A 16,771-nucleotide genomic window follows, 5' to 3' on the forward strand; every position below is an offset into this window, starting at 1 on the left:
CTGAGCTGCTGGATTGTACAGCATGAGCATTTTTAACTTTACTAGGTAATACCAAATACTTTCCAAGTAGTGTGCCTGTTCTGTCCACAATGGATTGGTGCTTCAGTGTTGCACCAAACCAATACTACATTTACATTTTTTGTATGTATTTAACACACAGCTGAGTAAGTACTTCTAAAAGTATCTTTCTCACAGTGTCAACAGTGAGCTCAGTTTGATCTTGAACCCTTACTGCAGGATGGAAAGTACGCTGTTAAGGCCATAGAATAGGGAGGCCAAGGCAGGAGAAATCGCTTCAGGCTAGGAGTTCAAGACTAGGCTGGACAACATAGCAAGAGCCTGTCTTTACAAAAAAAAAAAAAAAATTAAACATTAGCTAGGCATGGTGGCCTGTGCTACTCAGGAGGCTAAGGGTGGGAAGTTAGAGGCTGTAGTGAGCTATCATGCTACTGCATTCCAGCCTGAGTGAGAGTGAGACACTCTCTCTTAAAAAAAAAAAAAAAAAAAAGCTACAGAAAAATGCTGCTTATCTTTTTGTCAGTACTCAGAATCCACTAACTGTTTCAACTTGCATTCACTTGGCAGGTTTGGTGCAAGTGCCAAAGTTGTGCATTTCCTGGGACGAGTCAAACCATGGAATTATACTTATGATCCCAAAACAAAAAGTGTCAAAAGTGAGGCCCATGATCCAAACATGACTCATCCAGAGTTTCTCATCCTGTGGTGGAACATCTTTACCACCAACGTTTTACCTCTGCTTCAACAATTTGGCCTTGTCAAAGACACCTGCTCATATGTAAATGTGGTAGGTTCTGTTTCTTTTCTTCAAATCATTTAATGCTGCTTTTTAAAAAACTTGTTGTATCAATAGGGATGGGGAATATTTAGCAGCATTTTAAACAGAGATAAATAAAATTTTGTGGAAAGAAAATGGAGAAACATTACCAGCAAGAAGTAGCAGAAATAAACTGTGTGGCAGATTTCTTTAGATCCGAGAACATAGTTTTTTAAGAATTTTCTGTATATACCCGTATATTTTAACTCTAGAATTCTTAGCCCATTCTCCTCTGAAAAGATTTTTAGATTATTCCTAAAGTAGTGATAACACCCCATTGAATGTTTTAGGAACTGCAAACATTTAGATGTATCTACTTTATATTTGCCATCTGCTTAGAAGAATGTGTTTTCAGTGAAAATCACAATATGAACATACAGTAAATACTTATGTAGGATTATTTTTATTTCCTATGTTTGTACTCCTAAGATTACTATAGGATCTTGAAAAAGAAATATCTTTGTAGGAGGGAGATGACATGTTAACATTTATGGCAACCCTGTTTAGCATATTTTCTGACTTTAAAGGTCTTATGAAAGAATTGGAGGAGGATGAGGAATGAAACTGTTACATATTCAGATATAAATAAGAGAACAGAATGGGGACATTATAAGAGATTATTCGCTTTTCTGTGGTACAGATTTTAGCCATTTCACTTACTAGCATTTACTAAGATATAGAAAGTAGAAAGGGAGAAAGAACTAACACTTGCATTCTTACTCTGAGTGCTTTATATGGATCATGATATAATATTTGTACAGCAGTGGTCCCCAACCTTTTTGGCACTAGACACTGGTTTTGTGGAAGACAATTTTTCCATGGACCAGTATGGGGGATGGTTTCGGGATAAAACTGTTCCACCTCAGATCATCAGGCATTAGATTTTCACAAGGAGCATACCACCTAGATCCTTTGCATGCACAGTTCATAATAGAGTTCACGCTTCTATGAGAATCTAACCACCTCTGATCTGACAAGAGGCAGACTCAGGTGGTAATTCTTGCTCGCCTGCCACTCACCTTCTGCTGTGCGGCCTGGTTCCTAATAGGCCATGGACCACTACTGGTCTGTGGCCTGGGGGTTGGGGACCCCTGTCATACAGTACTTAAAACCACCTGGCACATTGTAAATGCTTAATGAAAGTTACCTTTTCTTAACCCTTAAAATGACTATATTAAGTACCATTAGTATTGTTAAGTATTATTAATATCTCCTTTTATAGGTAAATTAACCAAAGCTTAAAGAAGTTATATAACTTGTCTTAGTTATGTAACAGACTAGTCAAGTAGCAGAATGGGCTTCAAACCCAGGTCTGAAGAGACTTATCCTTATGAAAATTTGAGATGGACTATGCTTAAAAGTAGCCATCTACAGCCCAGAATTAAGATAGTACCTTTTATGGCAGTTGAAGGGAGAGTTACACTTTAAATGCTAAACTGTTTTAAGTTATGTCCAGTGTACTTGACCTGACCTCAGGGGCCTCTCTTTTAGGGTATAAATTCACAGCCCCCCTATTGTGAACAGAGGACTCTGGAAATGCCTCTGTATCATTACTGTTGCCAAGTGCAAGGCAAAGGCAGGACTATCCAATGGAAGGCCTTATGTTGCCTCAGCTATAATGCAATCCTATAGACCCAAACACCTTAAAGTTCCACTGATCTTAAATACATACCTATATGCTTACATATATATGGTAACGAAAACAGTCAAAACAATTTTTCTACCATATTCTCTGTTAAAAGCAATACTTGTCTGTATTCATTTACCTTCCTTTTTCTCTGCTAAGATTTCCAGTACCTTTGCACCTTAGTACTTTTTGAAGGATAGCATTGGTAAATTTGTGGTACATGTGAAGTTGATCACCCATCTACATGTAATGAGAATCAAATTTAATGTAGACTAGGTCTGCTCTGTTTGTTGCACATTTACCCTGTTCCTTCTGCAGTATGAGGGCTGGAATTATGAACCAAGGAAAGGTGAAGATGGGAATTGAAAGATGTTCAAAACTAAGCAAATTAAATTAACAGAAGCTACAAAGAACAGATGCTACTTGGTCATCCAAATGAAAGCTTGAACAAGCAGAGAAGTTTGGTACCTAGCCTCAAACCAGTTTAACTTTCCTTCTTATAATGTGATAACTGAGTATGTGTTGCGGCTCTCTAGTTAGGTTCTTTCTGAAATGTAGCCTGTTAGGGTATCATTTTGTTTAAGTTCTCAACCTTTCAGAGCCCACACAGATTGAGAATTTATCTTGAGACTTTGTGTTCCCTTGCCCATCCATCTTACACTTTCTAATGAACTGTTTGCAGCTTTCAGACTTGGTCTATACACTGGCTTTCTCTTGTGGCTTCTGTAGAAAGGTATGCAGAACTTAAACATTAACCCTAATTACTTTGTTCTCCCAATGTTTTCACTGAGTCAAGAAGTCTTCATTTTGTTAGGAAAAAATCACATAATCTTTATATTTTTGTGTCTTTTTTGTTTGTTTCATGTAATACTTTTCAGTTTTTGCTGCTTTGCATGATGATTCATCCTGGCTTTTCTCACTGTCTTCAGTTTATTGCATTCTTTAAAACAGTTTGATTTTCAGCTCTCATAGAGTCAATTATGCTTTCCTTTCTAGGAAGATGTCTCAGGAGCCATATCACATCTGTCCCTTGGGGAGATCCCAGCTATGGCACAGCCTTTTGTATCCTCGGAAGAACGGAAGGAGCGATGGGAACAGGGCCAGGCTGATTATATGGGAGCAGATTCCTTTGACAACATCAAGAGGAAACTTGACACTTACCTCCAGTAGAAACACTGCATTTTTCTGTGAACACATTCACTTCACAAGCCTTGTTTCTGATACTTAGTATCTAGAGCTGGGTTGAAAAAAGTCTGTTACAGTTGCTAGAGGTTTTCATTAAAACTTACCAGATGAGAGGTTTTTTTAGGATAAGAGGTGAGAACTGGGCAAAAGTTGTGAAGCAGCAATTCTGTTATATGGACAGTGTTCTGCTTTGTAACCCTATTTAGCTTGTTTCAGAAACTCTTTTGTTGACTGCCAACATACAAAGTAAGGAAAACTCAATATTAAGCTATTAAGACAGCTGTATCAATTCTTAACATCTGTAGAGCCTGGTTCAAAGTCAGTCACTCCCTTCAGAAGCAGACATGGCATCTGTTCCTTGCTTGCTTGTTGGTTGTGCCTACCTTTCACGAGACCTGAATCTTAGAATTGCCCAGTGCTGCCGGTGAGTGATTGTAATTCTGCTTTCAGGTAAAGATAAGCTATATTAACACTGCTGAGTGATTCATAAACGTATCAGCCAATACCTTTAACCCATTTTATTTCCTGGTCTTAGTGTCTGAAGATGCTCACCAGTTTTCTATGTACAGTAAGGCAGCATGCTAAAATGCTTTTGTTCAGTTCTGTATATTTGAAAATAGCAGCGTGTTCTCTGATGCCCTGCAGTGGCACCCTGTACAAAAAAATAAAGACTTATTGCTGTATCTTGGTTGTTGAATTAAATTAAGGAATCTTACCACACCCTTGAACAAATCTATTAGGGAATTTTTCATAATTTTTGGAATTTGTCATAGTCTTAAAGTGTAAAGCTTGACATTGGGATATATGCTTTAAAAACTGGTATCTATGATTTCAATCTAATTGTTTTTCTGTGATGGTGATGGATCTGACAGATCAGAACAAACTGAGATCAAACTTATATCGTGTCATTCATACTGCACCTCCCAATTATGGATATTTAACTATTTAGAATATTTTAACCTTTAAAGTCATTCCTAACTGTCAGAATCAGTACTGGGTCCAGTGCCTACTAGTGTTTTATCGATGATTTAAAATGATGGAATGGAAAAGCATATTCATTAAATTTATAGATCATCCTAGGTTGTAAGAGATGGCAAGCTAAAGAAGGGTAGGATCCAAGATGACCTTTTAAAACTAAAATGAGTGGTCAGAAATGATTCTATGGAAGAAAACAGGACAGTTAAACATGACAGGAAGAAACTTTAAGAGGTTTGGGCAAAAGCTGCATAGCTTTTGTGACTTAAGCCTTCAAGGTCACCCTCCTTACTCATACTGATGTGAATTAACATACAAGCATATAGACAGCTTAAGTCAAGAATGGTTGGGGCCACCTTGAAGGCTATTACCATAGGAGCTCAAGAAGAACCTGAGGCTTTACCTAGAGTTATAAAATATTAAATGATAAATGACTTCTGAAAATAAACTAGCTATTTGGACTGGTGAAGAATGAGTCACTATTGATCTTCAAGTACAATGAAGCATTTACCGAAGACTTACTTAAGTGCCTCCATGTGTCAGGTGCTGTGGCAGAGACTTCTCAAAATAATTTTAGCTAGTCAGAGGTCTTTCTGGCTTCCGAGTCCCTGGTTAAGATTAACAGAACAGTCTTCAGATAAAAAATGTCTTATTTTTGTGGACATTCAATATGCATTCAACGTTTTTTCTATTTACTACCCCATTCATTCTCTAATTTTTACACAGTAGCATAATGAAGCTCTAAGGTGAAAAGCTGACATAATTTGTAAATTTTTTTTTTTTTTTTTTTTTGAGACGGAGTCTTGCTCTGTCACCAGGCTGGAGTGCAGTGGCGCGATCTCTGCTCACTGCAACTTCTGCCTCCTGGATTCGAGAGATTCTCCTACCTCAGCCTTCCAAGTAGGTGGGACCATGGGCACGTACCACCATGCCCAGCTAATTTTTGTATTTTTAGTAGAGACAGGGTTTTACCACATTGCCAGGATGGTCTCAAATCTCTTGACCTTGTGATCCACCCACCTTGTCCTCCCAAAGTGCCGGGATTACAGGCGGGAGCCACTGCGCCCAGCCAATTTTTAAATTTCAAATAAGTAGTGAAGGCTATTAACTTTTGGAATCAGAAAGAATGACAAGCTTACCATAAGACATAGCATGTAATGCTGTTCAGTTATTTGGCTAGAAAGTCACTGAACTAAACATTCTTTTCCTTCTATGATCTATGTCTTAAGGTGAACTTTTCCATATAAAGCTATACAAATATTGGAAAATCTTTTCTAGGGAGTCCAGAATACTAAGGGTTACTTAGTAAAATGTATATAAAAAAAAAAAAACAGTAACTCAAACTCAGCGGTGACTTAGTAAAATGTATAAAAAGGCAACAGTAACAAGATTTATATTTGCAGAGGTGATCCATATATATTTATCCCCTTGCAATGGTAGGTATGACCTTTGGTTGTAGGACAAACTTACCCACAACAGAGGTCAAATCCACGCCTTTGGGGATTAGCTCCATGGTGGAACGGAGCTATGGTTTATACATAAAGTAAATGTTTACCTTAATTCTCCTTATACCCATATTGTCCTGCTGTATAACACATTTTGCAGATATTTTGAAGTTAATGTGTTAAAAACTTGAGGTTAAACATTTGAGTGAGTTATTGTATTTTTGATGAAGCTCATCCAAATGATAATGCATAAACCTTGGCAAGTACTATAAATAAAACAAGAAAAAAATACAGCAATGTATTTGCCATTCCCCAAAACAGCACACACTGCTGAAGATAATTTCATTAGTACTCACTGGTAACAAACTACATGGGGTTAGTTTCTGTTTCCAATTCTAGAGCTGTAATTTTAAGGACAAAATATACAGTGATTCAGAGTGCTATCTGTGTATATATAGGTATTATCACAACTCCTTTTTTTCTTCCAGATGAGGAAATTAATTGGGACCAATGTTTTTAGATCAAGCCATTTTAAGTAAGCACACTGATTTCTGAACAAGAATTTCAACCAGTTAAATTGAGTAAAATAAAGGTAGGATATGAGTACATTATTCTGTTACAGTAATCTTCATGTACTCTCAATAAAAACGTAACACTTGCATGGAAAGGTCACTATTAATGGATTTATTTTATTTGAAAATAAAGTCAAAATTATGGCACCGAGGATGGTAATAAACATTTGAAACTTTTATTGATTTTTAAATTTAAAATCCAGTTTTAACCACAAAATTGTTTGAATCACAACTGGTAATACAATGTCTTCAATATTTTTCTAAAGTTATTTTTCTATGTAATAATAAAACAACAGCATAGCATAATAGGAAGTTTTCGTTCCAGTGGCTTTTTTATATATTTATCCTTCTTAGGAAGGACAAATTAAATTTTTTTAATTAAACTTTTAAAATTTAACATCTAACAGAACTGTACAAAACAAGACATTTTTTAAACAAATTGCCAAACTTATGAGTGTGTTTTAAAAACAACTTTGTAAATGTCTGGGCAAAGAAGCAAGCTGTCCTCCCTTTACCTTCATAGTGAGTTTGTAAGGCTTTGTCTTTGTAAGCAGGAAGAGTAGATTATGGTGTTTTTTGCCAAAAACTGTTTATACTTAATCTCACTGAAGTATTGCTATATGGAGAACCCATACTCTGATCAACTTGATTATTTTGTGTGTAATGCTTGATCTACCAGGTAACTTCCCTACTGCTCCTAATGCCAGTGGGCTAATCTCAAATTATTATTCCACTATCATCCCTGCAGAAAGGTCTTGGTTTTGATGAAAATCAGCCCGTTCCTTACCTGCTACTGCCTGAAAAAGGGATCAGGAAGATTCTAGCTGGCTAATTCACTGTTCCCTTTGAGCAAGAAAACAGGGCACAGGGAGAAAAGGACTTAGATGGTGAGAGATTTGGCACATACCTTCAATGTGCGCCCTATAACACAACATTGTCTCTGATCTCATCCTTCTATCAAATCACTTCCAACACTCCAAGTAAAGTCTCAGGTATTCTTACATCTGTATCATCAAACATGAAGCTTCTCTTGTTAGAGTAATTAATCTTTCTTTGGATTAAAGTTTCCCTTTGAAATAAAACCACCTCCTAATCTGACTGCTAAATTTCTAGCTTGTTTGTTTTAAATATGCTCAGGAGTCAACCCAGAATTCTGCAGCAAATAAGTTTGCTTATTAACAAAAAAGTAAAAAAAAAAAAAAAAAAAAAGTCTCTACAGATAGATATAAGGATGAATTACTTAAGTTCAAAATCAAATTCTGATTCTAAACACAACAATTTTTTACATTCAGGATTAAGATGTCTTTAAGAGTTGAAACGACTTTGGAGATCATCCAGCCCAACTTCCATCCAGATATCACGCCTCTCACATATAGTAGTCTTCTGAATTATAAAAATTTATAAAGTTACTTCCAAAAAAAGCTACATAAATAAAAATTACCTATTTATAGAAATATCTATTTAGCAGTTCCATAATTTAAAATATTCAAATCAAATTGGGTAGGATTGTTTTGCCTCTCACTCCCACAGACTATATTTACACCCTAGACACAGCAAGTTACATTTAAACAATGAGTGTAGTACTACTTAACTAAAATGGAAAAAATAGTACTCTTAACGTAATCCCTAATTTTTTCATGAATGTAAAACTCCAAGTCACGTATGTGAATCATATCTCAATGTAGCTGTAGGAAAAATAAAAACCTGTGCTAACCTGGACTTTGGTCTCATTTAAGATTTGGTTCTGGAATGCAAATACGGTTTTTGAAAGCCCAATAAAATTAATTCTTGTATGGTCTGTATATATTGTTTACAAGGACTACAAACACTGCATCACAAATTGGAGGCTTTGGTAAATAACTAAGTGTCCAACATAGAAAATAACTATTTGGTCAAAAGTATAAAAGGTCTGACCTTATTTGAAATACGAAAAAGCTGAGTACTTGGAAGATATATGAAAATACTCAGCATAGATACTATGAAAAGCTAAATAACAAAGTAACCTTTTTTCTCAAAAAATTATTTTAGGCCACAGTATATAACAGAACTTATTGCTATTTGAAGTTTCATTAAAAATAGGTTTGTATATAGAAGAAATTGTGTAATACCTCTTCACTAATATAAAACAATATGCCCCTTTTAGAAGACATGTTCTCTAGATCTCATTTCTAAAACTGTATTTTTCTCATTTCTAAAACTTAAGTATCCAATCAAACTGACCTTACTAAAATCCCACAAATTATAAATCAATTAATGTTCTGATTTCATTAATTTTGGCTTGTTTCATTTCGTCAGCATTTGGTTTTTTAGTTCCAAAGGCTCCTGCTGCAAGTTCTCTCTTTTTGTTTTGTATTTTCAGCATATTTTCTTCCACAGAGTCCTTTACAATGAACTTTAAAAAGAAAAAAAAAAGTTAAATTGGTTAAGTAGTTTTTAAGGCATAAAAAAACTAAATGAACAATTTGCCTAATGGCAAAAACCACAATTACTTTTGCACCAAACTATAATAACTCTTTAATAGAACTGAGCTTTGCTTTCTTTACCCAATATGGTTTTCTTATATAAAGAATATGGCTGTACAAATAGAAGTTACAGATCACGAGATAAGCAAAGCAAAAATGAAAGGATAAAAAAGCAAACTATATAGGCAACTCTGGAAAAATGACTTCAGCATTATATTAAAAAGGCCATTCTGGCCGGGCGCAGTGGCTCACACCTGTAATCCTAGCACTTTGGGAGGCCGAGGCGGGTGGATCATGAGGTCAGGAGATCGAGACCATCCTGGCTAACACAGTGAAACCCCATCTCTACTAAAAAAATAGAAAAAATTAGCTGGGCGTGGAGGAGGGCGCCTGTAGTCCCAGCTACTTGGGAGGCTGAGGCAGGAGAATGGTGTGAACCCGGGAGGTGGAGCTTGCAGTGAGCCGAGATCACACCACTGCACTCCAGCCTGGGTGACAAAGTGAGGCTCCATCTCAAAAAAAAAAAAAAGCCATTCCCAGAAATTCAAGAATGAATCTTTAGTATAATTCATAACACTAACAAAGAGAAAAATAAAACACGATCATCTCATTCCTGATAAAAACTTGATTTTAAAATACCCTAATTACACGAATCAATGTCTCAACCTTACATATTTAATGTGAAACAATAAAAGTATTCTCAACAAAACAGAAACAAGTGAAGAATGGTCACTATCTGCTACTATTTAACATTATTTAAGAAGTCCCAATTACTGCCGTAACTAAAGTTATATAATAAAATTTTACTGAAATACATAAAAGATCTACATAAATGGAGAAGAGATACTATGTTCCTGTATGGAAACATTCCTTATTTATAAAGAAAGATAGTTCTCAAAAGTAATAATAAATTCAACAAATCTCAAACAAGATATCTTAAATGGGATTTTATAACCAAAATCTAAAGTTCAATTCAAGAGTAATAATAATAACCACCAATACAATTTTCAAAAAGGGTAATCAGAATCTTTTACCCTATCAGATATCAAAACTTACTTTAGGAAACCATAGTGGTGATATGAGTAATACTGCCCTAAGAAAAGGAAAAGAGATCAATGGAATAGAATAGTCTAGAAAAAGACCCAAGTTATATATATAAATTAGTTTATGATAAAAGTGACATTTCACACTAGTAGGGACAAAGTTGGAATTTTCAAATAAAAAAGTGATGTGACAGAACAAATTGTTCTTCATCTGATAAAAGAATAAGCTTAGACTCATGTCACAAATCATAAAACAAAAAATAAAATCTTCCAAAAGAACCATACGTAAATACAGAATAGTTGAAAAAATGTGAAAATAAAGCCTGTCCTAGGTAAGACCTTAAAACCTAGAATGTATAAAAAAACACTGACGTTTTAAATCATAAAAATTTTAAAGCTTTTTCATGACCAAAAAAATGCAGTTTAAAGACAAGGAAGAGTATAGGATAAACCATTTTTAACATACATAAACAGAAGATTTAAAGTCAGACTGTATCAGGGAGTCCTTTATACTATAAAACTATTTGTACCATAACTATGAGCATTGGACAGAAGATATAAATAATTCACAGAAAAAATGTTAATAAACAAGATATGTGAAATATACTCAAGGTTTTAGGTTAATGCAAATTAGAACAGCACTTTTTTGGCCATAGAAGCATAAATTAACAATTTTCATATAAATCCTATTTTGAAACCAACTTGTTAATAAAAATTCTAAATCCAAAATTCTAGTTTTCTTAACTTATTCCAAAGAATTACTTGCATCTATATGCAAAGATTTATATATAACAATGCTCATTATGGCACTGTTTTTATTAGAAAAAACTTAATGGGTTAAATACGTTATGATGTATCTATAAGGTTTTGCAGAGTAGTCAAATTCAAAGAAAGTAGAATGGTAGTTGCCAGGGGCTAGGGGGAGAGGAATGGGAAGTTACTATTTGATGGATACATAGTTTCAGTTTGACATGATGAAAAAATTCTGGAGATAGATGATTGTGATGGCTGTTGCACAACAACATGAGTGTACTTAATGCATCTAAACTGTATACTTCAAAATGGTAAATTTTGTATTTTACCACTATTTTTAAAAATGTGTTCATCTAAATGTACTTCTGAGGTAGTCTCCAATGTACAGTTTTAACAGAAACAAATATGTTGTAGAATAAAGTATAATCTCATTTATCTTTAAAAGAATGTTTTTAAGCAGATGTACACATAAACATAAATGTATGTACAGAGAAAGGGCCCTTAAACAGCATATATTAAATTATTGAAGGAGGAAAAAGGTGACTTATATTTTGCTCTGCATAATTCCACTCAATCATTATAATAATGTATTCGTGCATTACTTAATTGTAAAAATCATATCAACCTAGTCTTAAAATAGTTTGTTTAAAAACTCACTTTTGTGATGATAACTTCTTGCTTCTGGCCAAGTCTATGGCATCTGTCAAAGCACTGATCTTCAGCAGCAGGATTCCAGGCCTAACGAGAACATGGATGAGTTGCTTTATTACTGCCCTGATCTTTGAGTGTTTTGCATTTGTCCTTTCATTTCACTAGTATTCATTCATCTTTTCTGACTGAAAGTTTTCTGCCTGAAGTCAGATACTAACATCACAAATACTCTGGGAGAAAAATCCACCCTCCCAATCACTATAATAGGCATCCTCCCCATACTACTACTTCTAATACCTATTACAGGGCCTGACATATGTGTTAGCACCCAAAATAAGTATTTGCTGATTAATCAATTTCTGGGTGTTTTTTTTTTTTTTCATTTTTAAAAGAATCTATGTGCGCTTAACAGCGGAAAAAGTTTATACATCCTCTTAGGTGACTTAATTTATATGAGAAAAGATGCAATTCTTGGGCCTATTTATAAAAAAGTTTTCTCCCCCTTTTCTGGTTTTCTTTCACTTTCCTCTGTTCATGAAATAAAAGTATTAAAAAAGGGTTTAAGAGTCAGAAGTCCTAAAAATTGTTTTTTTGATGCAATTTTCTGTATCAGTATTTGAAGTTAGACTTTAAAGCTGAGCTAAAAAAGTACTATTAGCTAATTAACACAGACCTGATCATGAGAATTGTTTTAAGCTAACGAATAAAATGATGGGTTGGGTGCGGTGGCTCACGCCTGTAATCCCAGCACTTTGGAAGGCTGAGACGGGCAGATCACGAGGTCAGGAGATCAAGACTATCCTGGCTAACACGGTGAAACCCCATCTCTACTAAAAATACAAAAAAAATTAGCCGGGCGTGGTGGCGGGCACCTGTAGTCCCAGCTACTCGGGAGGCTGAGGCAGGAGAATGGCATGAACCCAGGAGGCAGAGCTTGCAGTGAGCCAAGATCACGCCACTGCACTCCAGCCTGGGTGACAGAGCGAGACTCCATCTCAAAAAAAAAAACAAAAAAACAAAGAATAAAATGGTGTAACAATGAAAAGGGAAGAATAACCAAAAAGATACAGAACTCTGGTAAGTGGTTTTTAAATAGTATCATGAATTGTTGGATAAGGATCATTAATTTTAAATTAAAACTACAAGAGTTTTTTTTTTTTGAGATGGAGTCTTGCTCTGTAACCAGGCTGGAGTACAGTGGCGCGATATACTACATTTTTGTATAGTAGTCATAAAATACTGCAACAAAGGTTTAAAACTTTATCCACAGTACTAAGGCAAGAAAATACAACAGACCGGCCGGGCGCAGTGGCTCACGCCTGTAATCCCAGCACTCTGGGAGGCCGAGGCAGGTGGATCATGAGGTCACGAGTTCAAGACCAGCCTGGCCAACATGGTAAAACCCTGTCTCTACTAAAAATACAAAAATTAGCCGGGCGTGGTGGCAGGTGCCTGTAATCCCAGCTGCTCAGGAGGTTGAGGCAGACAACTGCTTGAACCCAGGAGGTGTAGGTTGCAGTGGGCCAAGATTGCGCCACTACACTCCAGCATGGGCGACAGAGCAAGACTCCGTCTCAAAAAAAAAAAAAGAGGAAAATACAACAGACCATACCATATCCACGATATTCACCCATGAAGGCCTAAGTATGATGACCCGAGTTATAATCTTGCTGAGGATACCCAATCTTACTGAGAAGGATACCCTCAGTTGAGGGAGAAAAAAGGAAGCCTCAGTAAACATATATGCATCAACAAGGTAGCCTCACCCAAGTAACTAAAATTTGTATCTCAGTAGAATTTCTACATGTTAAAAATCTTCTGAGTTTCAGGCAACAAGCTACAACCACAAATCTTAAGTCTGAATGCACAGAAACAGCAGAGGTTGCCTCTAGCCCAGAGTACCCAGTGCAAATTAGAAACTGAATTAGTCCAAGGTCCTTTCAAGCCAAACAGCCCCTTTGTACATGTAGAAAAACATGTTCCTATGTGAAAGCAGGTCCAGGTCACACAGCTTGGTGAGTAAAGTTCAAAGTGAATTTTAGCCTCTGTTCTACCCTTATGCCTGTACTACACACAACCACAAGTGACTGCACTGTATTAGGCATTAAAATGTACTCAGAACATTCCATTAATGATCATTTGTTTCTCAAATTGTGATCCTAGACTACCTGTACCTGAATCACCTATGACATATGCTAAAAATGCAGCTTCCTGAGTCTAATCCTAGAATGCCTAAGTCTCTAAGTTGAATGCAAAAGAAATTGCATTTACCTAATTTGTATGCACATTAAAGCTTAAGACCACTAGAACCATGATGGTAGTCATTTTGTCTACCTTGTTTATAGTTAGATTCCCAGTGCCTATAACAACTGACACAAAGCAGGATCTCATTATTTGTCAGCTGAATGAACTACTACTCTAAAAAGCATTATGGTTAATAGAGATTTATTATAGAAGAAAAGTAGAATAGCATAGCATAATAGTACTTAAATACATGGACTATGATTCTGGTTTTGCCTATTACTGTGTGATACTGGGCACATTATTTACTTTTCTGTGCTTCAGTTGCCTCTTCAGTAAAACAGCATTTTTTTTCTTTTTTTTCTTTCAGAGACGGGTTCTTGCTCTGTCACCCAGGCTGGAGTGCAGTGACAGGAACACAGCTCACTGAAACTTCAACCTCCTGGGCTTAAGCAATCAGTCTTTCCGACTCATCCCTGCAAGTAGCTGGGACTACAAGCACACACCACCACACCCAAGTAACTTTTCTGGCACTTTTTTTTTTGTAGAGATGGGGTTTTGCCATGTTGCCATGTTGCCCAGGCTGCTCTCCAACTCCTGAGCTTAGGCAATCCATTCACCTTGGCCTCCCAAATTGCTGGGATTACAGGCATGCGCCACAGCACCTGGCCGAAACACAGCATTTAATAATGGTTATCTACCTCATAAGGATGTTGTGAGGATTTCAGTAAAGTGCTTAAGAGAAAGCTCTTAATCCACATTTACTAAATTTTTATCTATTTCTAAAGTTTGCCTAAGAACATTCACAGTTAATTGTAACTATGAAGGTATTTACCAAATTTTTTTTTTGTCTATTTTTTTGAAAGACGTACTAAGGTTCTGAAAAAATTTACAAAACTACTTACTGGATCCATTAAAAACACTCGAGAAGCTGCAGACAGATTCAAACCAACTCCACCTGCTTTTAAGGACAGAAGCATTATAGTTGGAGATCCTGCTTCAGTGTTTTGAAAACACTGAATTGATTCAACTCTTTTCTTTTGGGCCATGGAACCATCCAAACGAGTAAACACAAATCCAGAGGCTCTTAATGGGGGAAGAAAAGAGACAAGCAACAAACACTATCATTATAAAAATAAAACAGAGTTAAGTAACCACAAATCTCTTCAATAAATTCTTTCACTCATTTATATTAACAAATGTTTACTGAACACTTATTAATATGCTAGACACTGCAGTCAGTCATTTTCTGATAAATTCAGGACTTAATCTTTAAATTCCTGTGCTGCCAGGAAGTATTCTCTATTGTGACTCTGAGTATCTTTTAGATAAAATGACTAAAACTGGCAAAAGAAATAAGTTTTTTTTTTTTTTTTTTTTTGGCTATTCAAATCAATACAATTATATAAAATCCTTTTACTGAAAGTGAAAAACACCGTGGAACTTACTTAAGTGGTATTTCTATTAAAGACAGGAAGGTTGTAAACTGAGAAACAACCAAACTTTTTATGTTGGGATTCTTCTTTCTTAAGTCAGTCAATGCATGCATTAGCGCATTAATCTGAAAAAATATTAAGATGTCCATTAGATTCCATTTTAAATCAATAAAATTAGTCTGAAAGTTTTTATCATAAAGAAAAAGTCCTGAAATGTTATTTCCCTAAAATGCAAAAGACTACTAATTTAAAACAAAGAATTAAGACTGAAAGAACACTATAATAATCTGAATCCATTCTATTTCCTCTCAAATTAACTACTAAAAATAAACAGCCAGTGGTCAACAACAGAATACTAAAATGACAGGAATGAAAGCGGAATTACGATTTTTATATACTGTGTATATTTCCTTATATAAAGGTAAAACAAATACTCAAATATTTGCACCTGAGTACTCTACCTTTGAACTGGATGTCCATTCCCTATCAGACTTTTTCTCACTGTCACATGCTAATTCTTCTGGAGGACATTCTAATAAATTATCTTCATGTATATCATTTCTGCATAAAGGGCATTTAGCATGTGGCTATATAAGAAAGAACAAAGTATGAGCAACACTTAACAGAAGAACAAATATAAATATGCCTAAAAATTGTTAAATGTATGCTAAAATCTGTATCTCTCATAGCTAACATTTTATTAAACCTTTTAATAGATTTCATCCATTTAAGAGACATCTGAACATGCTGAATTCCAGACATAATGTGATAAGTAGAATGGGTAAAGGAGGGAGCAAATGTATGTGATCTGGACTAGCTAGAAGCAACAGCAAAAAACTAAATATTATAACGTTTGTAAGCAAGTTTTAAAAAAATTCATGAATAACAACTTATTGAACCTAAATACAACAGAGCTACACTATTTAGTACTATTCTTTAAAAAAAAAAATCCATCTTAATGGCTTATAAAGCTATTAAGCTTATAAAGCTTATAATAGCTTATAAAGCTACTAGGATCTGTTAAATCCTATCAAGTTCATTCCAAAGCAACATCTGTTGTACCCATTTGAACCTGCTAATAAAATATCTTAAATAACTATATATAAAACACTATTACAATAAAATAATTCTGAAGGTAAAATTATTTAAAAGTCAATACAATGGGGTTACTTTTGGGGAAGAGGGAGAGGGTAAATGATTGGGAGGGGCCACAAGGGGACCTAGGCAGTAGATACAGGAATATATTTACTTCATGATAATTCACTGAGCTATTTAATCATGAATTTATACATTTTTTCGACATACATCAATTTAAAATGTTTAAAAAAATTCTACCCTAGCTGAATGACTGCTTAACAAACTAGTCTACTTCAAAAAAATTCAACCACACAAAAGAATCTAGACCTATCTTATCCAACACAACAGCCAATAATCACATGGGGCAATTAAGTCCTCGAAATGAGGCTAAGCCAAATTGAGGTGTGCTATAAGTATACACTACCACCAAATTCTGAAGATTTAGTTTTTTGCAAAAAGCACATCACAT

At 35.2% G+C, this 16,771-nt stretch overlaps 2 protein-coding genes across 7 annotated transcripts in view; one reads left to right on the forward strand and one right to left on the reverse strand.

Annotated features, from left to right (window-relative positions):
- Window positions 1-4,330, forward strand: part of GYG1 (glycogenin 1) — a 36,763-nt gene extending 32,433 nt beyond the window's left edge. For 2 of the 3 annotated variants that reach the window (XM_023215392.1, XM_023215393.3), the window contains 2 exons: window positions 586-805; window positions 3,459-4,330. In XM_023215392.1, the coding sequence (XP_023071160.1) occupies window positions 586-805; window positions 3,459-3,632 (394 nt within the window). In that variant the 3' untranslated portion in view covers window positions 3,633-4,330. The remainder of the gene's footprint in view (window positions 1-585; window positions 806-3,458) is intronic. The other variant, XM_023215394.1, reaches the window with a different exon arrangement.
- Window positions 4,331-6,793: 2,463 nt separating this feature from the next.
- Window positions 6,794-16,771, reverse strand: part of HLTF (helicase like transcription factor) — a 54,559-nt gene continuing 44,581 nt past the window's right edge. For 3 of the 4 annotated variants that reach the window (XM_023215400.1, XM_023215397.1, XM_023215396.1), the window contains exons 21-25: window positions 15,687-15,812; window positions 15,238-15,350; window positions 14,695-14,875; window positions 11,555-11,635; window positions 6,794-9,031 (exon numbers count right to left, since the gene is read on the reverse strand). In XM_023215400.1, coding sequence (XP_023071168.1) covers window positions 8,879-9,031; window positions 11,555-11,635; window positions 14,695-14,875; window positions 15,238-15,350; window positions 15,687-15,812 — 654 coding nt within the window. In that variant the 3' untranslated portion in view covers window positions 6,794-8,878. The remainder of the gene's footprint in view (window positions 9,032-11,554; window positions 11,636-14,694; window positions 14,876-15,237; window positions 15,351-15,686; window positions 15,813-16,771) is intronic. The other variant, XM_023215399.1, reaches the window with a different exon arrangement.

The sequence above is a fragment of the Piliocolobus tephrosceles genome, chromosome 2 (genome assembly GCF_002776525.5).
Source record: "Piliocolobus tephrosceles isolate RC106 chromosome 2, ASM277652v3, whole genome shotgun sequence".
In the NCBI taxonomy this organism is placed as follows: domain Eukaryota; kingdom Metazoa; phylum Chordata; class Mammalia; order Primates; family Cercopithecidae; genus Piliocolobus; species Piliocolobus tephrosceles.